At 34.7% G+C, this 22,121-nt stretch overlaps 2 protein-coding genes and 1 long non-coding RNA gene across 3 annotated transcripts in view; 1 reads left to right on the top strand and 2 right to left on the bottom strand.

Annotated features, from left to right (window-relative positions):
- Nucleotides 1–3,061, bottom strand: part of LOC135844211 (uridine phosphorylase 2-like) — a 10,692-nt gene extending 7,631 nt beyond the window's left edge. Inside the window, exon 1 of the mRNA XM_065362361.1 lies at nt 2,690–3,061. Within this exon, the coding sequence (XP_065218433.1) occupies nt 2,690–2,848 (159 nt within the window). The 5' untranslated portion in view covers nt 2,849–3,061. The remainder of the gene's footprint in view (nt 1–2,689) is intronic.
- Nucleotides 2,776–22,121, bottom strand: LOC135844166 (mucin-5AC-like). The gene is made up of 12 exons (XM_065362303.1): nt 21,697–22,121; nt 20,840–21,425; nt 20,593–20,754; nt 20,312–20,497; nt 20,080–20,218; nt 11,105–11,298; nt 8,309–11,012; nt 7,956–8,231; nt 7,737–7,841; nt 7,437–7,541; nt 4,707–4,853; nt 2,776–2,914 (listed from the first exon to the last, which is right to left on the bottom strand). Exons 1-12 carry the CDS (start codon nt 21,729–21,731, stop codon nt 2,892–2,894), a joined length of 4,662 nt encoding a protein of 1,553 aa, XP_065218375.1. The 5' UTR covers nt 21,732–22,121; the 3' UTR covers nt 2,776–2,891.
- LOC135844160 (uncharacterized) lies at nt 16,702–18,970 on the top strand. The gene is made up of 3 exons (XR_010558461.1): nt 16,702–16,979; nt 17,099–17,188; nt 17,266–18,970. It is a non-coding gene; the product is annotated as an uncharacterized LOC135844160 (long non-coding RNA).

Below are 22,121 nucleotides of genomic sequence, written 5' to 3'. Positions count from 1 at the left end.
GATCAGTTCAGCTTTTCCCAAAATGGCGATTTCATCCTTACTAAGGAGGGAGTAAAGTGGTTAATTTTATGAAAATTGTTTTTAAAAATGAAAATCGACAATTTAAAACGTGAACTCGTATCACGGTAGACCCGAAAATATGTTGACCAAAATTGCACACCGCAACTTGTCTGCTACCCCCCCCGCAAGAGTTCATTAACCTTTGTCAATCTACGTTCTTCGGCTAATATCGCCGAAATGACGGGTGATCAGAGGGAAAAAGTGATTGAACTGGGTAAAATCATTCTACGTCAAATTTCCTAAGCATTACCAGTTCAGTTAAAATATATTTGTAGATTTTTGGTGAATTTTTAAAAATCAAATTTAGGCCAAAAATCAGAAAAAAATCAAAATTTTACCAAATTAACCTAGAAAGCTGAAATTGGGGTTATACGCCATTTTTGACCTGTCAAATTGATTGGAAACGCTTTCAAACCATTTTGAGCAATTCTGGAGCCACCATCACATTTTTGAAACTTGAAAATCCCACAAAATTTCATCAAATTAAGTTAGGAAGCGGAAATTGACGATGTAATCCTATTTAAACACGCTATTAAGTCGACTGCTGGTGGGTTTGAGTCATTTTGTGGCCACCAGCGACTTTTTGAAAATTCTTGGAGCCTCGAGTAGATTTTTGAAACTTGAAAATCCCATAAAATTTCATCAAATAGAGTTGAAAAGCTGAAAGTCATTCTGTAAACTAATTTTAATACGATATGAAGTCGACTACAAGTAGATTTCAAGTTGTTTTGTGGACATCAGCGAGTTTTTGGAAATTACTGGAGCCTCCAGTAAATTTTTGAAACATGTAATTTCTACAAAATTTCATCAAATGGAGTTGGAAAGCTGAAAGTTGATTCGGATAGATTTTGTGACATTTTTTGAAAAACATAAGTTTCTAAAAATCTGCTGGAGGCTCCAAAACGAATTGAAACTGCCTGCGATCCACCTCAGAATAATGTCAAAAATGGGGTGTCTCTGTTTGGTAAATTTTTATGGAAATTTCAAGCATTGAAATATCTGCCAGCGGCTCCAGTAATTTCCAAAAAGTCGCTGGAGGCTCCAAAACGACTTGAAATCTACTTGCAGTCGACTCCCTAGCGTATTGAAATTAGTTTACGGAATGAATTTTAGCTTTCCAACCGAATTTGAGGAAATTTTGTGGAAATTTCAAGTTTTGAAAATCTGCTGGAGGCTCCAGAACTGCTCAAAATCGTTTGAAACGGTTTCTAATCGATTTGGCAGGTTGAAAATAGGGTATATCCTGAATTTCATCCTTCTAGATCAAATTTCAGTTCAATCACTTATCTCTGACCCTTAATTTCGGCGATATAACCGAAGAACGTAGATTGACAAAGGTTAATGACCTTTTGCGGGGGTAGCAGACAAATTGCGGTGTGCAACTTTGGTCAACATATTTTCGGGTCTACCGTAAATCGAGTTCACGTTTTAAATTGTCGATTTTCATTTTTAAAAACAATTTTCATAAAATTGACCACTTCACCCCCTCCTTAGTAAGCGTGAAATCGCCATTTTGGGAAAAGCTGAACAGATCATGCTGATAGTAAATTTAGCGTAGAACAATTTTTGTTTGAACATTTTCCCTCTCGGACCCTTCATGTCGGCGATACAGCCGAAAAACCTGTATCGGCAAAGGTTAATGACCTTTTGATTGGGGGGGGGGTAGCCGGCAAGTTGCGGAGTGCAACTTTTGATGGGTTGTTTCAGAGACCAATCTGAACAAATAATGTGAAATTCTGCTTTACCCTAATTTTTCCGAGGTTCGTCTAAAAATTTTGCTAAAATGACTGTACTATTAATTGAGCCAAAACATTCTGAAAGATATTATTTCTGGAACTATAGGGAAATATTTTGGAATGCACTGCCAATTTCAAAAAACCGAAAAATTTGGCACCTAGGTACCTAAGTTTTTGTTTTTTTTTTGTCATGAAATTGGCACCAGCGTGTTCTCAAATATGTATAGGTATCTATTTCACAATTTATTTCAGAAATGATATCTCTCGATGTTTTAGTTTAATCAAAGCAAACAATCTATTTGAGAAAAAAACATTAAAACGTGAAATGATTCAACAATAAGCCATTTCCAAATTTTCAGGCGCTCAATAGAACCCTTAAAGTGGTCTTAAATGCTGCCAATTGAAATACTTATCAAATATCTCTCTTAAAAATAAAAGTAGGTAGGTAGGTACCTACTCATTTAAAAAAAAAAAATTCTCATCCAATAAACGTAGGTACGTTTTGAATTCTTTCAGAACATATTTTCAATTCTTCTCGATAAATAATATGGAAGTAGGTACCTATTGAAAAAGGTATGAGAGATGTTCAACACATCTGCTCACTCTTTGTTGAAAAGGAGGGAGGAGGGGCAAACGAGAGTAAATCAAACGAGGAAAATTCGTTTAGAAAATATAAATATAAAACTTGTCCGGAGTTTTAGAAAACACAGCCTACCGAATATATTGATCTTTCATATTTTTTGCCAACATTCGAGCTTATGCTCGGACTATAAAATACTTCCCTATGAAATAAAATCACCAACGACAGACATTATTGCTTCGTTGGCAAGCAAATTTACAAAACACAAGTAAAACATGTCATATAGGAGTAGGTAATCTGTACCTATACATACCTTGACATCTTTGAATAACGTCTCCAGATCATCTTTTTTATTAGCGAGTTCTAAATGAATTAATACATCTTCTTTGGAACGTTCAATGCGGATATTATCAACTAGTTCGCCGTTTTGTTGTTTTTGCTGCATTTCCTCGCCTATTTGAGGTTTTTCCATGGTTGCGATTTCACTCTGGTTGATACGAAAACGAATATGATGATCAATCGAAACGAACAATTTCACCTGTTGCAGTCAAAAACACTAAAAACTACTTTACACGTAAATCGTCGTAAATTTTTGGTACCTATTGTTAAAATTCTAGGAACAGAAGATGAGTTCTCGAATCTACGTATTTAATAACTCATTTAACGCGAAAAGAAAAAGAAACTACAAAACCTGTCTGATAAGTGCAGTATTTTAAGTCAGTTACTTCTAAAAATTCTGAAAATTGATAAGACAATTATTTCTGTTAATAAAAAGTATAATATTTAATATTAAACCAATATTTTGCCAACGATTGTAAGTTCACTTTATTAGGAAGTTCACCTTTTCTTTTTACTGATCTTTCGTCAATTTTATCTATTGGTTGGTTCAAAAGTTCAGGTCATCATCGTACATTACTAATCCTAGACTTCGTTTAAACTGAAAATTCCATATCTAGTTTTCTAACATTTCAACTTTGCAATAATACGCAGATAAGTATTTTTTATTCTAAAATTGGAAAAAACTCCATTTCTAATTAGAGGTCATTTTTATCTAAGTATTGATATTTTTCGAATTTCTAAGTTACCTTCTCATAGCTCGATTTAAAAAAAAAATCATTAATAAAAATTTAAAAAATAGGGGCCTTATAGTGATCAAAAACTATAACAAAAAAAGTTGATAGAGGAAGAAACTAAGTAGGTACCTTGGTCCAAAATGGATTTCCGCAGCTGCAAAATCGAAAATGCTTTTTCTATTTTTGTAAATACTGCAAATTGCTTACACAATAGATTTTTTCCTAGCACTTTAGTGACGAGGACACATTCATTGAATTTACAATTTTAAAAAAAATGATGATATTTAAAAAATACAAAAATTAACTAAAAACGTCAGAAGAAATTTTTGCAAACTACAAAGTAATATAAAAAATGGTTTTTTTACAAAAAATTAAAAAATTGCATACTTTTGAAATGAAAATTTAATTAAAACATCACGCATTCGATAACATTTGCTATGATACTCTAGCATAGACATACGCAAATGAAAATATTTTTATTAAATTTCTCCGTCTGTACGATCAATCTTGGCACATTAAAAATTCGAAACAGCTATTATAATTATTTGTGAAAAGCATGAATTATCAACATCAAATATACAGTACGTTAAAAATCACGAGTTTGAAAAATGATACGATAGATAGGTATTGCACTTCGAACACGCATAATGCACATTTACGACCAAAGATCATTTTTTTAACGAAAAAAATCTTCAGCATCCAACATGATAATTTTTTATAAACAGTACGCTACCTATGTTATGTACTGTGAGAAAAATGAAAAAAAAGTGGAAAAAAAAGAAAAAGTTACGTAATAGACTGTAGGTGATTTGTACTTTTTGGATTAAGAAGCAAAAAATCTTGAAACCGGAATATCAAGTTTTGGTAAAATTACTGCCTTCTAATCGTATCCTTGGCATTCGTCTTTGAGTCTTTTCAATTTATGAGGACATTTGATAATTTCTGGCTGCGACTCGGAAAGCGCTAAATCGTTATTTCTTTTTTTACTTTCTTGATATTTTTTGCAAGCGGCGCACGGACTGGGACTCTCGTCGTATTTATTCGCTTCTTTACTAATAGAAGAGGTAACTAATACGCCATTACTGTTGGTAAATTTCGAATAACAGACGATTCCTGTCGATGACGGCGGCGTAGGTGTGACGAAAGTTGGCATTGATCGGGTGGTTGACGTATCGGGAGTATCGGGGGATGGTTTAGGCGTAGAATTTGTGCCACAAGAATTACTCGAAGAGTCTGCTTTCGACGACGTAGACGTACCTTGAGATTGGTCATTGTCCTTACGATAGATACATGGGCCTCGGATACTGATTGGGCATCCTGGGGTGTTTCCAGCGAGTTGTCCGGGGGCGTTGGATTTCGAGTCCGTTTCAGCGTTGGTGGTTGTTTGAGGTTTTTTGAGAGCGCCTGTAACATTATTTCAACACATTATAAAACTCCATTTGAAAAAATAATAATAATAATCACAAATACTCGGAAAATATGTATTAATTTCTATTCAAGATGAAAACATCGAAAAAGTGTTCAAAAATACTCCACTGTGCAAAATTTTAGGCGCCGAGGGCCATTTTTGAATTTCAACTCTCACTTGAAAACTCGCTGCAGAATCCCGAATGGCGTAAAAGTGGTGGTGAGGGGAGGAGGGCGATGAAATGGAACGATATTTCACACTGCTTCATTTCATTTGAGAAAGACAAATATTTTTTATTTAAAAAATTATTAAATCACTATACAAATAAGTACTTTTGTTGTAAAAAAAAACGCCAAAAAGCCAAAATTGAACTTCAGCATCTAAAATTTTGGCTATAGAGGTTTTAGAGCATGCTGTTTCAATCTTAATTGGTTTTGTTCAAATTGAAGAGCGTCAGTTGATTTAAGGGACTCCATACGCGCAGGAACAACATTTACCTACTTATTATTGGAAAATATTCTTACCAAAGATGAAAAATTTTCAAAAAATTCTAAAATCCTTCAATTTTTGATTTTTATTTTTTAAACTACATTACACATAATATTTTCTAATTCTGTTTCAAATAAGAAACATTTTGACACAAAAAATTCCACAAAATTGTCTTTTTTTTGGTGAAACATGTTCCTTAAATTCCTTCTTTTTAAAAAAAAATTAAATTAAGATGCTTAAAATTGTCAAAAAGTGTTGATTTTTGAAAAAAATTTCAAGAAGTGACAATTTTTATTAAAAAAATGCGTTCATTTTTGGAAAAAAATGTCAAAAAGAGTCAATTTATGGGAAAAATGTCACAAAATGTCTTTTTTTGCCACAAATTGTCAAAAAATATTCAATTTTGTTAAAATTGTCAAAAGTATCACTTTTTGGGAACATTTTCAAAAATTGTCAATTTTTAGAAAAAAATGTCAAAAAGCGTCAATTGGAAAAATTGTCATAAAAGTGTCTTTTTTTGCCACAATTGTGAAAAAATGCCCATTTGTTATCAATTGTTGGAAAATATTCATTCTTGTCAAAACTGTCAAAAGTGTCACTTTTTAAAATGGTCGATTTTCAGAGATAAAAATGTCAAAAAACGTCAATTTATGAGACAATAGTCGTATGTACAGTGTCTTCTTTGGCACAATTGTCAAAAAATGTCCATTCGTTGTCAAAATTGTCATTAATTCTTGACAAAATTGTAAAAAAGTGTCAATTCTTGGAAAAATTGTCAAAAAGTGTTGATTTTTTTTTTTTAAAAAGTCAAGAAGTGACAAGTTATAGAAAAATTTTTAGAATGCGTCCATTTCTGGAAAAAAATGTCAAAAAGAGTCAATTTATGGGGAAAAAGTCACAGTGTGTTTTTTTGCCACAAATTGTCAAAAAAATGTGTATTTGTTGTCAAAATTGTCAGAAAATATTCATTTTTGTCAAAATTGTCAAAAGTCTTACTTTTTGGGAAATTGCCAATTTTCAGAAAAAAATGTCAAAAAACGGCAATTCATGACACAGTATAATCAGAAAGAGTCTTTTTTGGCACAATTGTCAAAAAATGTCCATTTGTTGTCAAAATTGTCAAAAAGTGTTGATTTTTGGGCAAATTCTCAAAAAGTGACGATTTTTAGGGGAGGGGGGAATGTTAAAAAGCGTCAATTTATGGAAAAATAGTCATGAAAGTGTGTTTTTTCGGCACAATTGTCAAAAAATGCCCATTTGCTGTCAAAATTGTTAAAAAACATTCATTCTTGACAAAACTGTCAAAAAGTGTCAATTTTTAGTAAAATTGTCAAAAAGTGTTAATTTTTGAAAAAATGTCAAAAAGTGACAATTTTCAAAAAAAATTCTAAAATGCGTTCACTTTTGGAAAAAAATGTCAAAATGAGTCAATTTTTGGAAAAAAAGTCACAAAATGTTTTTTTTTTGCCACAAATTGTCAAAAAATTGTGCATTTGTTGTTAAAATTTATTGTCAAAAACGTTCTAACTTTTAAAAATCGTCAAAAAGTGTAAATTTTTGGAAAACTGTCAATTTTTGGAAAAGTGTCTAAGAAGCGTCGATTCTTGGACAAAATAGTTGTAAAGCCTCAATTTTTAGAGAAGAATGTCAAATTTTTTGACATTTTTATAAAAAGGTGCATTTATTTTGAGTTGAAAAAATTGGCCTCTATGGCTAATCAATTCAAATTTGGTGTTGTTTGGCCTTCCATCTCTTCAGAAAGGTTTTGAAAAAGGATCACAATGAGTATTATCAAAATCAAATACGATTTCCAGATTCGATTTTTTTTTTTGCAAAATCGAAAACCTTTAATACCTTTTCGCTCTCAATTTAGCTTTTTTTGATAAAATTTGCCAAAAAAATTGCTAAGATGGATTCTGACTAAAAAAAGAAAATTTTTCAAAAAAAATGTCCAATTTTTAACTTTTTTCAATTTTAGGAGCTTCTCAACATAAGGGGAATCAGCTAGCTATCAATTAATGAACATCTTTCAATTTTTTCTGAATATGTCCTAAATTATGATTCATTGATTCATTCACAACATAACATACCACAATCTTCATCCGGACTATCTTCTTCATTTCCTCTACAAAGACGACCAGTGGATTTTATTTTACTTCCTCCATTACTTCTCGCTTCAGATTTTTCACTCCGGGCTAAAATATAGGTTGGAATTAAATTTCAATAAACTTGAGTAAGGGTACCATACCCGCAATCATTCAATAAAATAATTACGTAAGGCAAGGGTGTTCACCAGAGGTTGAAATATTTCGTACGTAGGTATTCGATTTATCGAGCGTTTGCAAACAGAACACAAAGTTAATGGGGAAAAAACGACATACGAAACTTACTTGAAGGTTCCTGCGACTTGTTATCACTTCCGGAACAAGTAGAAGTCGAATTCGAGTCAACAGGACGCATCGTAGCAGCTTCTTCGGGTTTAACTGTGGGTAAACCTGAGCAACAGGAACCTAACTTATTACCATCAGAAGTAACAGGCTGCGGGGTTACTTCTTTACTTTGACCAGTACAGCAAGGGCCTAGCTTAGAATCGACAATTTGATCATTACTTGTTGGTACACGAGTTACATCAGACGAAGTTCGTCTTTCGAGAGATGATTCAGTTTTGACTTGATCCGTTGCCGGAGATTTTTTGAGCAATGATTTGGCACCCATGGGTCCCATCGAAGGACGTCTCTCGAGCGCTGATTGCACTTTTACTGGACCTATTGAAAGTCGTCTTTCGACAGGAGATTCGGTTTTGATCTGATCTTTAGAGGTCTGTTTTTCGAGCGATGACTCCGTCGTTTTGGTTTGATCTATGTTCGAGTCTTTTCGTTTTTCACCTATTTAAAAAAATAAAACATAATATGTAAAATTTACTAGAGCACTCGACGAGTCAAAAAATAAAATAGGTAGTTACAGGCAACACAGGCTCGTCCTTTGGCTTGAGGAACTTCTCGAAATTCTATGGCATCTTTAGGCATACAACATGGTCCTAAAGCTGGAGGCACACCTTTTAGTTTTTCTTGTTCGGGTGTCTGAAAACCCTGCGGTTTACTCGAAGATAAAATTCCTCCTCCCGAAGAAGGCTCCTTAGAAGAACATTTCAGGTAACAAGAACGCCATGAATCGTTCGAAATGGTTGATTTACTACTGCTGTCGAAGTCTTTGGCCAGATAGGTTTTGGGTGTTGTAGGAAGAGGCGTAGTTTCGGTTTTATCGGGGGTGTAACAAGTATATGGCACACATTTCGATCGCTTTCGTTGACTCGTACCTGTTGCGTTATCTGTGGCGTTCGAATCGGCACCTGCACTTGCTGAAGGTTGGGATGTGGTCGATGTTGTAGAATCAGGATCCGTACTTGTTGTTTTTGGTTTACTAGTGGTGCTTTGTATTGCAGAGGCGCTGGTGCCATCGGCAGCGGATTTGGTCGCAGCGCTGGTTGAATCATTTGTGGGAGTCGTTGCTCTACCTCCGCTGCAAGGTTTACATACTCCGAAAGGACTAGCAGTGGTTGGCGTGTTGTTAGTAATACCCGGTGTGGAGGTTGGATCGGGAGTAATTTCTGCAGTATTTGGCTTAGTTCCGTCGTAAGCTCGATACTGAGCCGTTGGAGGACTACTGCCAGGTTTACAAGTCGAAGTACCACCTGTGGTAGCAGAATTTACGTTTCTAGAATTCCTTCGACATAGTGCTTCGACCGATAAACAAGGTGGAGACGTTGTAGTGCCAAAAGTAGTACATCCGGTATTCCGTGGACATATTCCAACATCTGGGATACTAGGTTGAGATGTGGCAGTTGAACTGGAAGGTGCGCCAGTTGTAGTTGCTGGTGTCGTACTAAATGTGGGACCACCTCCAGCTGGCAAATGAGCGTATTGAGTAGACGTAGGTGGATTGCTACCAGGCTTACAAGTCGAAGCACCTCCTACTGCAGACGCTGCAGTACCACCGCCAGCTCCAGGAGGCAGATTAGCACTCGATATGCACGGTTTACACACATAAGCAGGTAATTCGGTGGTCGAATTGAGTGCAGCAGGAGTTGAAGCGTTGCTCTTCGGTGGCGTTGATCCACTAGCACAGGGCTTACAAGGACCAGAACCTGTCAGGTAAGGCGCCGAAGTTGTTGATGTGGATGTAGTGGTCGATGAACCAGTCGCTGAACCAGTCGCTGAACCAGTCGCTGGTGGTGGTGGTGCTGATCCACTGTCACATGGACATGGACCAAAACCTTTCCGAGTCGGGGCTGAAGTTGTAGTTGATGCGGATGTTGCAGTTGCAGTTGATGAGGATGTTGTTGTAGTAGATCCAGATGTAGTGGTTGATGAACCAATGCAGGGTTTACACACGCTTGAACTGTCCACCCGAGGAGCTGAAGTTGTCGTTAATCCAGGAGTTGATGTTGAAGAGCGACTACCACCTGCTGCAGATGCAGTACCAGTACCAGTACCAATGCAAGGCTTACAGACATTAGACGTAGCTTGAATCTGAGGAGCTGCCGTTGTTGTTCCATCGGATCTAGGAGAGGATCCACTTCCTCCAGCAGTACAAGGTTTACATACAGACGAAGCATTGGAGGCTGCAGTTTGACCATCTTTGTTCGACGAATCCAGGTCAGATTTGCGGACAGAACTCTCAGCAGTGAAGAAAGGTTTAATCGTTGGAACAGCTGCATCACTAGCTTTATCAATCGGAACAACCCCTGCTCCACCGCAACATTTACAAACGACCATATTTGGTGAACTAGTGGTCGTTGATGGAGCTTGAGCGGATATATTAGCATCGGAACTTTTACCAGAACCCAGACAAGATTTACAAACCGACGAAGCTGCAGATGTCGATATATGATCACTACTCGATTTCGTAGTATTTGCGCTGGCATCGAAAGATCCAGTACATTTTGGCACTAACGAAGGTCTCGATGTAGGTTTAGCAGCATCTGCAACAGGTATCTCTTTGCCAGTACCTTTACACGTTGGGCACGTTCCTGAACCAGGTGCTGCAGTAGTCGATGTAAAATCAGTAGGTTTACTGGCAGCATCACTGCCACTTTCGATTTTACCAATACCTCCGCACGGTTTACAAGCTGTCGAATTGGATGTAGTCGATGGCGAACCAATTGCTGGTTTCGGGGCACTAGTGCTAATATCAGATCGCTTTTCTATGCCGCTGCCACCGCAAGATTTGCACGTGGTTGCTGTAGAAGAAGCAATGATGTTCGGTTTAGCGGTACTGGTAGTGGTGGTGGTGGTGCTGGTAGTGCTGGTGCCAACAGTACATGATGGTGTAGTTGAACCACCAACTCCTGGTGTATTATCGGCGCTATTTGTAATTCTACCAGCACCTCCGCAAGATTTGCACTGCGATACGTCGAAAACGGTAGTAGAATAGGCGCGAGTTGAAGTAGGTTTCAACGAAGTTGTACTTTCAACTATTCCGGTGCCTCTACACGAGTCACAAACTGTAGATTCGGCAGTAGTTACTGTACCAGAAGTTGAAGGAAGTTTTGTAGTACTGGTCGAATCTGCGACATCGCTGATGGATAATTTCTTTTTTATATATTTTGCGAGTAATCGCTGCGGTCTGGTTTGCCATTCGTCGAGAACTTCTTTCGATTGTTTAATCTGTCGAAGTAGAGACGTAGAATTTTGAAAAATAAGTATATCGCAATTAAAAGCTGCCAGTGTATTAAAAATGGTTCCAAATGGGTACTCACCTGATCGGTTTCCAAACGATCGCTTAAAATGACCGTAACAATGGCAGATTTTATTCCTGCTCGACAAGTTAACGCGGCAAAGGCTAAAGATTCCATTTCCATGTTGACTACGCCATTTTTCTGCAACTCTTTGTAATAATTTAGACCATCTTGCTCGGAAAATTCGCATATTGCTCCATCCGCGCGACCAGAACCTGAAACGAAATACATTAGGTTTAAACAATTCATTAAAATAGTCATGAAAAATAAGATCTTTGAGTGGCACACGATCACCCCCTCCCTCCCCCTATTAATTTTGCGAATCTGCGAATTTAGTCTCGAAAAGATTATAGCTGTAGGTAAATATAGGTACTATAAATGTACGGTTGTAGTTTTCTGAATTTTTTTTTCAAATTTTTAAAATTACAGCTCCGAAATTTGTAAATTTTTGAAAATCGAGCATTCAAAAAAAAAACAGCACAGACTTCGAACTTTTGAACATTTTGGAGAATATTTTTGAAACTAGTCTCAACTGTCTTTCAAACGTCGTAAGCAGATTCTTCAAGTTGCAACAGCCTGGAGTAATTGGACTCCAAATGTGGGCATGAAGAATTACCTGAATTAGTGATGGGGCGCTGTGAAAAATTTCCCAAATTGTGTGAAATATTTGTATTCGTTGAGAAAACAGCTTGATGAAAAAAATTAGATTGAGAAAATCGTAAAAAAATTCGAAGACTGAAGATTTAAAAAAATAATAATAATAAGTTTGCAATTTTGAGCTTGCCTACAAAAATAAAACGACGAAGAAGCTTTGAAATTTCAAGCGATGATTTTTCTCATTCTCTGTTATTTTTTCTAAAAATAAAAAAAAAACAAGTCATTTTCTTGTGTAAAATTTCTAAACCATAATTGCGATTTTTTCCTTCCATTTTGTTGAAAAAAATCAGTTGTGATAGCGAATTTTTTTCTACATTTATCATCATCCTTTTCTTTTTCAAACAAGTACAGATACTGAGTCATTTTCTTAAATTTAAATTTAAAATCAGTAATTATGATTTTTTTTTCTCATTTTTTTGTTGCAAATTTGAGCTATTTTCTGATAAGTTTTTTCTAATATTAATAGGTAGCTTTTTCTTTCTTCTTTTTCAATTTATCAAATACAAACATATTGTTGGCCTTTCCAAAAAATTAAAAATAAATTTTAAATATGTGTTTTTGGGTAACTTTTTTGTAATATTTATTTCAATTTCTAAAAATGGGAAAATCGATGGAAATACCGATTTTCCATCCTTCCCAACGTAAGGAACCTACATACAAAAACATCTTGAGCAAAATGAGGGACCCTAAACTCGAAACCAAGCTGATTTCATTTGACATGGAACGTCCCCAAACCGATTTTTCAAAAAAAAATAAATTTAAAATGATCTAAAATGCCAAATTTTGGGTGCCAAGTTACAGTTCTCGATTCAAAATCTTACTCCAGAAAACCATAAAAAGTATTAGAATTTGACCCTTATAGAAACGGAAAGTTGAAATTTGAATGACACTATGTTTTTTACTTTTCACCAGTTTCAGGGCTCGTACTCAATTTTTTCGGGAAAAAAGTAACTTTAATAACCAAAAAAGCTCGAAAAAGGCAACCAAAAAGTTACCAAAAAAGTGAGCAAAAGTGAGCAAACCATTTAAATGCAAAAAAAATTGAACTATTTTGACACTTTTTCATGAAACAGCAAGATTTTTGGCAATTTTTAGCCACATTGGCAACGAAGTAAAATTTTTTGTAATTTCTGGAAAACAATGAGACTTTTTGGAATTTTTTGCAAAAAAGGAGTTGACTAATTTTTGAAAAAGCGAGAGTTTCTGAAAATTTATTCACATTTTTAGCAAAAAGCAGGACTTTTTAGCAATTATTGCTAAAAAAAATTGATAATACTGTTTCGCAATCTTAGTTGCGAATACCTATGGGCGATCTTTTCCCAATTTTTCGGTTAAAGAACAAGACTTTTTGGAATTTTTTTGCAAGAAAGCGACCATTGGGTCATTCCATGTCAACTCAACCAACGTTTTTGAATCATGTCTTTCGATTCCGCTCAAATTTTTTTTACAATATGTACCCACCCAGTAAGTAATAACCCCGCGATCAGTTTGGTCCCAGCCCCCTCAGGGGGCGGGTGGGGGGCTTCCATTATTTTCACATTTTCTCGAGGTACTCAACTTCAGCAGCCCCAAAATGGCGCTGTAAGTGGGAGCTACCATTTAAAATTTTGAAAAAATTTCCATAGATGAACCTTTTGATACTTTTTCGAAATATTCAAGTTTCTAGATGGGATCTCTTAATGGTGAGGGAGCACCCCTCAACCCCAATTTTGGGCGAAACTTTCGAAAGAAAATCTGGGGCATGTGACATATTGAATTCTATAATTTTGGTGACGCTGAACATGAATATGACGTCAGATTTTTTATTGGACCCGACCACGGCCCCCAGCACCTCCCCAAAGGGGGTATCCCCCAAAAACATAGTTACATTCGTATGACACATGAAACAGTATGTTTTCAATATCGCTGAACACAAATATTGCCATAGTTTTTTAAATCGACCTCACCCAAGGCCCCCAGAACCTCCCCCCATAGGTAAAAGTCCAAAAAAATTGTTGGATGCCGTGGATAAAGTCCAATCAAAAATGTGACGTCATATTCGTGTTCAGCGTCACCAAAAACATACTATTCCATGTGTCGCACGAACAAAACACTCTTTTGTACTAGCACCCACTTACAGCGCCATTTTGAAATTTGAAAGTTCAAATTTCAACTTTTGAAAATTTCAAAATGCTTAAAAAGTTCTAAATGCAATGCCCTTTCGAACTGTGAAATCAGTTTTGATCAAAGTATCATAGTTTTGGAGGAATGGGCTGCTGAAGTTGAGTACCTCGAGACAATGTGAAAATAATGGAAGCCCCCCCTCCACCCACCCCCCCTGAGGGGGCTGGGACCAAACTAATTGGGGGGTTCTTACTTACTGGGTGGGTATGTATTGTAAAAAAAAATTGAGCGAAATCGAAAGACATGACTCAAAAACGTTGTTTGAGTTGACATGGAATGACCCTGGAGTAATATTGGACTCCAAATGTGAGTATAAAGAATCAATGATGGGGGGCTGTGGAAAATTTCCCAAATTGTGTGAAATATTTGCATACGTTGAAAAAAGAGCTTGGTGAAAAAAATTGGATTCAAATAATCGTAAAAAAATTCAAAAACTGAAGATTTAAAAAAAATGAGTAATTTTGCAATTTTGAGCTTGCCCAAAGAGATAAAACGGCGAAGAAGCTTTGAAATTTTGAGCAGTGGTTTTTCTGTTTTCTTTTTATATAAAAAAAAAAAATTAAAAGTCATTTCCTTGTGTAAAATTTCTAAACCAATTGTGATTTTTTCCTTCCATTATATTGAAAAAAATCAGTTGTGATCAGGGGCGTAGCGAAGGGGGGGCTAGGGGGGGCAGCCTGCCCCCCCAGTGTTTCGCGAAAGTTGGGAAAAGTTGGGAAATTGTGAGAAATGCAAGAAAGTTGGGAAAATACAAAAATTCCGACAGTAAGTATTTTAGTTTTGGAGTTTTCAAATATTAAAATTTTTTACAATCATCAAAGTTGAAAACTTTCCCAACTTTTGAAGCCAAACCAGTTTCTAAATGTATGATTTTGCCAACTAAAATTCACATTTTTTCAAAAATGTTTGCCCTCGCTTCGCTCGGGCCAATTTGTTTTTTTTTTCACACTTGAAAATTTCAAGAAACTATTAATGAATTTCTTAAAAAGTTGAGATGAGAAAAACCGAATTTTTTCTTTGAATTACAATTTTTTCAAAGTTTTTAGCCTCGATTCGCTTGTGCCAATTTGATTCTCTTCTACTAAGTTACAATTTCAAGAAACGTATGATTGAATTTGAAAAATATTGAGACCAGAATAACTTGATTATTTTATTAAAATTGATGTTCTACTTTTCTATTTCAAGTCACATATTTTCCAAAACTTTTGCCATTGCTTTACTCGGGCCAATTTAGTTCTTTTTTTCACACTAAGAATTTCACAAAACCATTGATAAATTAAAAGAAAGTTGAGATCAGAAAAACCGAATTCTTACATTAAAATTGATGTTGTTCTACTTTGCGAACTACAAGCTTTTTAAAGCTTTCGGCCTCGCTAAGCTCGGCCCAAATTGATTCTCATCTACAAAGTTACAATATTTTAAAAAATCTATGATTGAATTTGAAAAATGTTGAGATTACAAAAACCGAATTCTTTTATTGAAATTGATGTTATTCTACTTTTCGAATCATAAATTTTCCAAAACTTTTGCCCTCGCTTCGCTCGGGCCTGCTTTAAACGATTTTAAAAATATGAAGATTAAACAGAATAACAGAAAAGTTCCAGAAATACTCATAATATTCAAAGCTTATAAAAAATTCAAATTTTTCATTTCTTTCGGAACAGAACCACTAGCTTTTCAAAATTTTTAATACCAGAGTGTTCAGCGCGTTAAAATTTTGATTATAGTCGGCAAAGTTACAATTTTTGGCTACAAAATGTCGTGATACAATCCCCTCACTACTTGTAACTTGAATACCCTCTTTTTTCATCCAACTTGGGAATTTTCAGTCAAATTAGTTGGGAATCTTAGGATCTTTGCCCCCCCTGCAAAACCACTTCGCTACGTCCCTGGTTGTGATAGCGAATTTTTTTCTTCATTTTATCATCATCATTTTCTTTTTTAAACAAGTATAGATACTGAGTTATTTTCTTAAATTAAAATTTATGTAAAATCAGTAATTGTGATTTTTTTCACATTTTTTTGTTGCAAATTTGAGCTATTTTCTGATAAGTTTTTTCGCTTTTTTCTAATATTACCTAATAGATTTTTCTTTCTTCTTTTTCAATTTATCAAATACAAACATTGTTGGTCTTTACAAAAAATTAAAAATAAATTTTAAATACCTATGTGTTTTTAGGGTAATTTTTTTGTAACATTTATTTCAATTATTTTTAAAAATGGGAAAATCGATTTTCCATCACTCCCAACGTAAGGAACCTACAAAAACATCATGAGCAAATCAGCAAAATGAGGGACCATGAACTCAAAACCAGGCTGTTTTGACTTATTGCCCTTATTGGAACGTCCCCAAATTGATTTTTCAAAAAAATTGTTCTGTTCTGGTTATTGTTTTTTGTTTCAAAACGTTGAATCATTTTGTTCAGTTAGCGTTCATTTGTTTGGACTGGAGCATATTTTAATGTTTATAATTACCTATATTACCTAACCTCGAGAAGTAAATTAATAGAATGTGTTGAAAAGAAATAAGATTTAATTACATTAGAAGAAGTGACTCTCTATAGCAGGAATAATTATTAACCTTCAAATTGAAATTTTTATTTTTATTTTTAAAAAAATGTTAGGTAAGTGTTTACCCTGAATCGACGTCTAAATTGAACTTAAATTCTGATAAGGTTAATAATTCCTGCTATAACTATTGTATTACGTGTCCAATGATTTTATTCACTTCTTCTAACATAGGTAATTAAATTTTATTTCAGCACATTCTATTAATTTACTTCCTTTAAACCTGTAAAAAACGTAATGTGGCTAATGCTATGTGGCTACACTGTTTTTCGCGTGCAACTTTCTAAAGCTCTTTAATACAACTTTCCAACTTTCATAGACAATCGTACGTCGTACGCTACGCACTTTCGCAGTCGGATTTTATTTTATTCAAATTTCAAACGCACTCCTTCCTCTAAATATATATCTAATTAGTTAGAACTTTACTCTAACTTTACATCGCGAACTCATCAAAATCTTCACTTCGAACAGTTCGAACACGGAAAGCATGTCAAGTAACCCAAAAACAGTAAGTGTTTCTCTTCAATGTTACTTCGTATTATATAACTCAGGAAGAAACTCATCAATTTTCTGTTTCTGATATTTCATCTTGGGCCAATTTCAATTGAAATATTGATATCCTCGCAGTTACAAGAGATGTTGGCAGATTATCAGCTAGCAATACCGGATACCACATTGGAATCTGCATCCGTCATTGAGACTTTATTAACGAAATTGGTTAGTGAACTATCTTTATTCATCATTCACTTATTTCAACTTTCCTGATTGCCAATGTGTGAAAACCTTTCTTGTAGGATGTGAACTCTGGTATCCTAGCAGTAATGTTGGCGCGCTACAACCTACAACGTTTCAGCGAACGGATACTGTCATCATATTTTCTTCCAAGCGCACCAAAAAATGAAGCATCATTCATGCAAGCCTACAAAACATTCTACAGTGACAACGATCCTGAAGCGAGGGCCTCAGCCCACATCCGTCGTATTTTTCCATCTGGGGAAGATCTTTTTGCTCAGTCATGCACTGATGTTTACAAAATGTCGTCGAATTTGATCGGTTTAGCTTGCTTGGGTCAAATTCATGGTACCAACAAATTCGCGGAATTAGTTAGCCAGATGCCTGAGATGCCGGAACTGACGGAAACACAACGGCAAGCGTTGCTCGCAATAACATCTCTTAAGGAATTAAGAACTAGTTCAATCGAAACAGTGTTTTATTAAGTAATTTGTTATATTGCTCAATATTAAAGTCTATCTTGAACTATGATACATAATTATGTAATCCATGAATAGTACCTACTGTAAGAACGAAGAGGAATGTGAACGCCGGAGAAACGCTATTTCTGAAATTTCCTAGTACATAGAACTAAAAAGTTGATCTTTCGAGTTTTGAAAATTTGTTTTAAATTTGCTTTTCACTAAGTGGAACTCTTGGAACAAAACGTTTCTACTATGGGATAATCATATATTCGAAGTGATACCGCGTAATGTATTTAAACAAGAATCTTTTGATAAATATCTTGTGGATAAATTCGTTAAACAGGTCGAGCATAACATACAAACCGATTTTTAGCTGCCCAACTTCATATTCACGTCTTCTGAAGCAAATTGAAAAATCGCGCTGGAGCCTCCAGAATAGCTGGAAATGGCGGAATTCGCCCTCGTGGGGTTAATTCATGACAAAATACATCGATTCGCGCAAATTTCGAAAATTTTCTCGCAAACGAGAAATTTTTGATTTTTGAATATTTTTATTTTGAAAAAAAAGCTGGTCAAAAAACCACTCTTGAGGTGTCCGCTCCAGAATCGGCTCAAATGTGGATAAATTCGTTAAACAGGTCGAGTATAACACACAACTCGATTTTTAGCAGCCCAACTATTTTGAACATTATTACTGATCAAGTACGTACTTTTTTTTAAAAAAGCATAAATCACCAAAATAGTCAATTATGGATTTTCAAAAATTCGTCAAAAATCGAAAAATGAACTTGGGCAGCTGAAAATTTGGATTTGGGGGTTTTAGAACATGCTCTTTCCAAAAATCGCGGTACCGTTCAAATCGGAGGCGGACACCTCAAGAGGTACCCTTGTGAGTCACTTTCTTAAATTAAAATTTAAAATCAGAAATTGTGATTTTTTTCCTCATATTTTTGTTACAAATTTGAGCTACATATTTTCTGATAAGTTTTTTCACTTTTTTCTAATAGCTTTTTCTTTCTTCTTTTTCAATTTATCAAATACAAACATTGTTGGTCTTTACGAAAAATTAAAAATAAATTTTAAATAAGCTACCTATGAGTTTTAGAGTAACTTTTTTGTACTTAATGTTTATTTCAATTTTTAAAAATGGGAAAATCGATGAAAATATTGATTTTCCACCCTTCCCAACGTAAGGAATCTACAAAAACATCTTTAGAAAAATGAGGAACCCTAAACTCAAAACCAAGCTGTTTTGACTTGAAACGTCCCCAAATTAATTAAAAAAAAAAAAAAAAAAAAAAAACATTTTGAAATGATTTAAAATGCCAAAATTTAGGTACCAAGTTAAATTTCTCAATTGAAAATCTTATTCCAAAAAACCATAAAAAGTATTAAAATTTGACCCTAATATGAATGGAAAGTTTAAATTTGAATGACACTATTTACTTTTGACTAGTTTCAAGGCTCGTACTCAATTTTTTCGGCTAAAAAGTGACTTAAATAACCAAAAAAGCTCGAAAAAGGCAACCAAAAAGTTACCAAACCATTTAAATGCAAAAAAAAATTGAAATATTTTGACACTTTTTGATGAAACAGCAAGATTTTTGGCAATTTTTGGCCACATTGGTCACGAAGTGAAAATTTTTGTAATTTCTGGAAAAAATGAGATTTTTTGAAATTTTTTGCAAAAAAACACGAGAATTTTAACTAATTTTTGAAAAAGCGAGAGTTTCTGACAATTTTTGGTGAAAATCCAAATTGACTTTTTGCAATTATTGCTAAAAAAATTTGATAATATTGTTTCGCAATTTTAGTTGCGAATATGGGCGACATTTCCCAATTTTTCAGTTAAAGAACAAGACTTTTTGGAATTTTTTGCAAAAAAGCACCCATTTTTATCGAGAAATGGAACTATTTGGCAATTAAATTTTAATCATAACGCTGAAAATGCAGCATAGACAATAGAAAAATAATAAAAAGAGTATACCTAAGTACTTTCGCAAATTTTCATTTATCGGTGTCAGGTACTCATTAGTATTTCCCCCCTCCCATGCATAAAAAATTAAATTGTTGAAAATTCGTAAAAAAAAAAAAAAAAAAAAAAAAAAAATGGTACCTAACTATGAAATTTAACGTTTACAAACTCGAATTAAAACATTCTCGTGTAGCTTTCAATAGCCAAGCACCGTTTTCGAAAAAAAATCCAACAGTTCAAATCCTCTTATTTTTTTTTTTGCAACTTTTGAAAAAATTAGTGAAGGTTCCGAAATTATTCCCTAATCTTTTTCTCTTCTTTGAACAAAATTAATCACATATTAAACCGAACACAAACTCGAAGTAATTCCCATATCAATCAAAATGGTATTTGGTGACGAATTCTTTAAAAATTGAATTTTCGTGCGTAATACGTACCTTCATAAAAATTATCGGTGCAATAAGTAGCTCCAGCAACGGTTTCAAATTTATCTTCCGGGTCCGATGACGAAAGTATTTCATTCACCACAGTCTGATCGAGGTTCGCAGGGAAACGAATTTTTTTACCCAATATAGCCTATAATACAAAAATGAATCTTTATACTTGCCAAAGAAAAACAAAAAAAAATACAGCGAGCAAAGTTATTCAAAAAATGCACGTTGAACTTACCAATTCGTAAAATGGTTCCATGAAATCATTGACGACTTTATTTGAAACGACTACTGTGCCTGCTTTCTTATTGAATCCTCCGCAAGTACCTACTCTTACGAAGGTAGGATCCTTGATATTGGCGTGAGACATTAATTTGATTAATTCGTGAAGAAGAATTCCGATCGAAGGAGTACCCATGCCGTGCTAAATAAACAATATGTAATTCAGAAAAAGAATGTAGTAAGAAATCGGGAACATTCCATAGACAGCTCTCAAGAGTGAAAATTTTGAACACTTACGCTGACTGAAAGTATTGGGCCAACTTTGAACATGGAATATCTATGAGAATTTTTACTGATATCGTTCAAAATGGTTCCAGGTGGTAACTCGTGTTTTAATTGGCTCGCCATGAAATAAGCAAATTGTTCCATTCGTTTCGGTGTACCGCCCATAACAACAAACTGCAACAATTGAATAAATATACCTTTAGAACATGATCTTCTTCTTCTTCAAAAAAAAAAAGATAAACAAATTCAAACATTTTACCTTTACATCGCCGAACATATTCAATAGATCGTGAGATTTATTACCCAAAGCTATATGATATAATATATCTTCATCCATTTTCTCAATATGTGGGTTCGTTTCACTCAATGGTTTCACTCGACAGGATCCATTAACCGAATCCACTTGAGCTTTCGCAGTAGCTGTTGAACCAGCTGAAGTTGACGTCGAATCCTGTCGTACAGATGGAGGTCCACATTTTGCATAACAGCTACCGACCTTCGTAGTCTGGGTAGTAGGGTCAACGATAGCTTTGGGTGCAGACGAAGAAACTGGCTGGGCTGACGACGGATCCTGTTGTAAATGTGGAGGTCCACATTTTCTATAACAAGTGCCTACTTTTGTAGTCTGATCAGAAGGTTCGACGGTGGTTTTCGTTGCAGACGAAGAGGCTTGCTGGGCTGCCGGAGAAGCACATTTTGCGTAGCAACTGCTTGCGTTTGAAGTCTGATTCAGCGAAGGATTTTTTGTGGCGGTGGTTTTTTCTTTTTTGTCATCTGCGTCTCGTGCTGTAGGCATGCATGGTTTACAGGCTCCGGTTACCGTTTTTTTCGTTGGGTTTTTATCACTGAAAAAAAAAACAAACAGAAAGAATTGAAATAAATTTGAACATTTTATTCGAAAAAATGTTTTCATTCCTCGGTAGAATTACTATCAAACAATTCTTGTGTTTGAATTCTCGGTAAGGTATGGTTCATTGGATGGATTTTTCCATCGACTGATAATTTGATCAACACGAAAAATAAGGAGTTAAATATCATTTAGAATTAGAAGATAAAAATGCAATTGATAGATCAAGTATGAGAGTAATTGGGCAGAATTTCGTTCAAATTACTCACTCGGTATTGGAGTTTTTATTCTTGTCACTCGTCATATTGACTTATATTCAATTTATCGAATTAGAAATACTAATCAAACGACACGTAACATGCATCACAAGAAATTTGACTTTTCAGATATAAAATTACTAAATTTTCACGCTCGATAAATTTTGAAAATATAATTTTCGAATGTAAACAATTCATCATCGAGATATTTTTTATAAAAATTGCTCTCGTTATCTGAACAGCCAATAATTAATATTAATTCTGTGTTCGTGAATCATTGAGCAAAACACTTCGCAAGAAAAATTCACTCGACTGCTGTTTGATTTCTCCTCATTTCAAGTTCCTAATTCAAAAAAAGTACCATCTATTGTTTCTTTTATAAATTTCACTCTAAAACCGTATCAATATTTTTTTCGATAGTATTTCAGTTCTCAAAC

Source organism: Planococcus citri, chromosome 1 (assembly GCF_950023065.1).
Source record: "Planococcus citri chromosome 1, ihPlaCitr1.1, whole genome shotgun sequence".
NCBI lineage: Eukaryota > Metazoa > Arthropoda > Insecta > Hemiptera > Pseudococcidae > Planococcus > Planococcus citri.
Note: the sequence above shows the minus strand (reverse complement) of the source record. Positions and strands in the feature narration are given on the sequence as shown.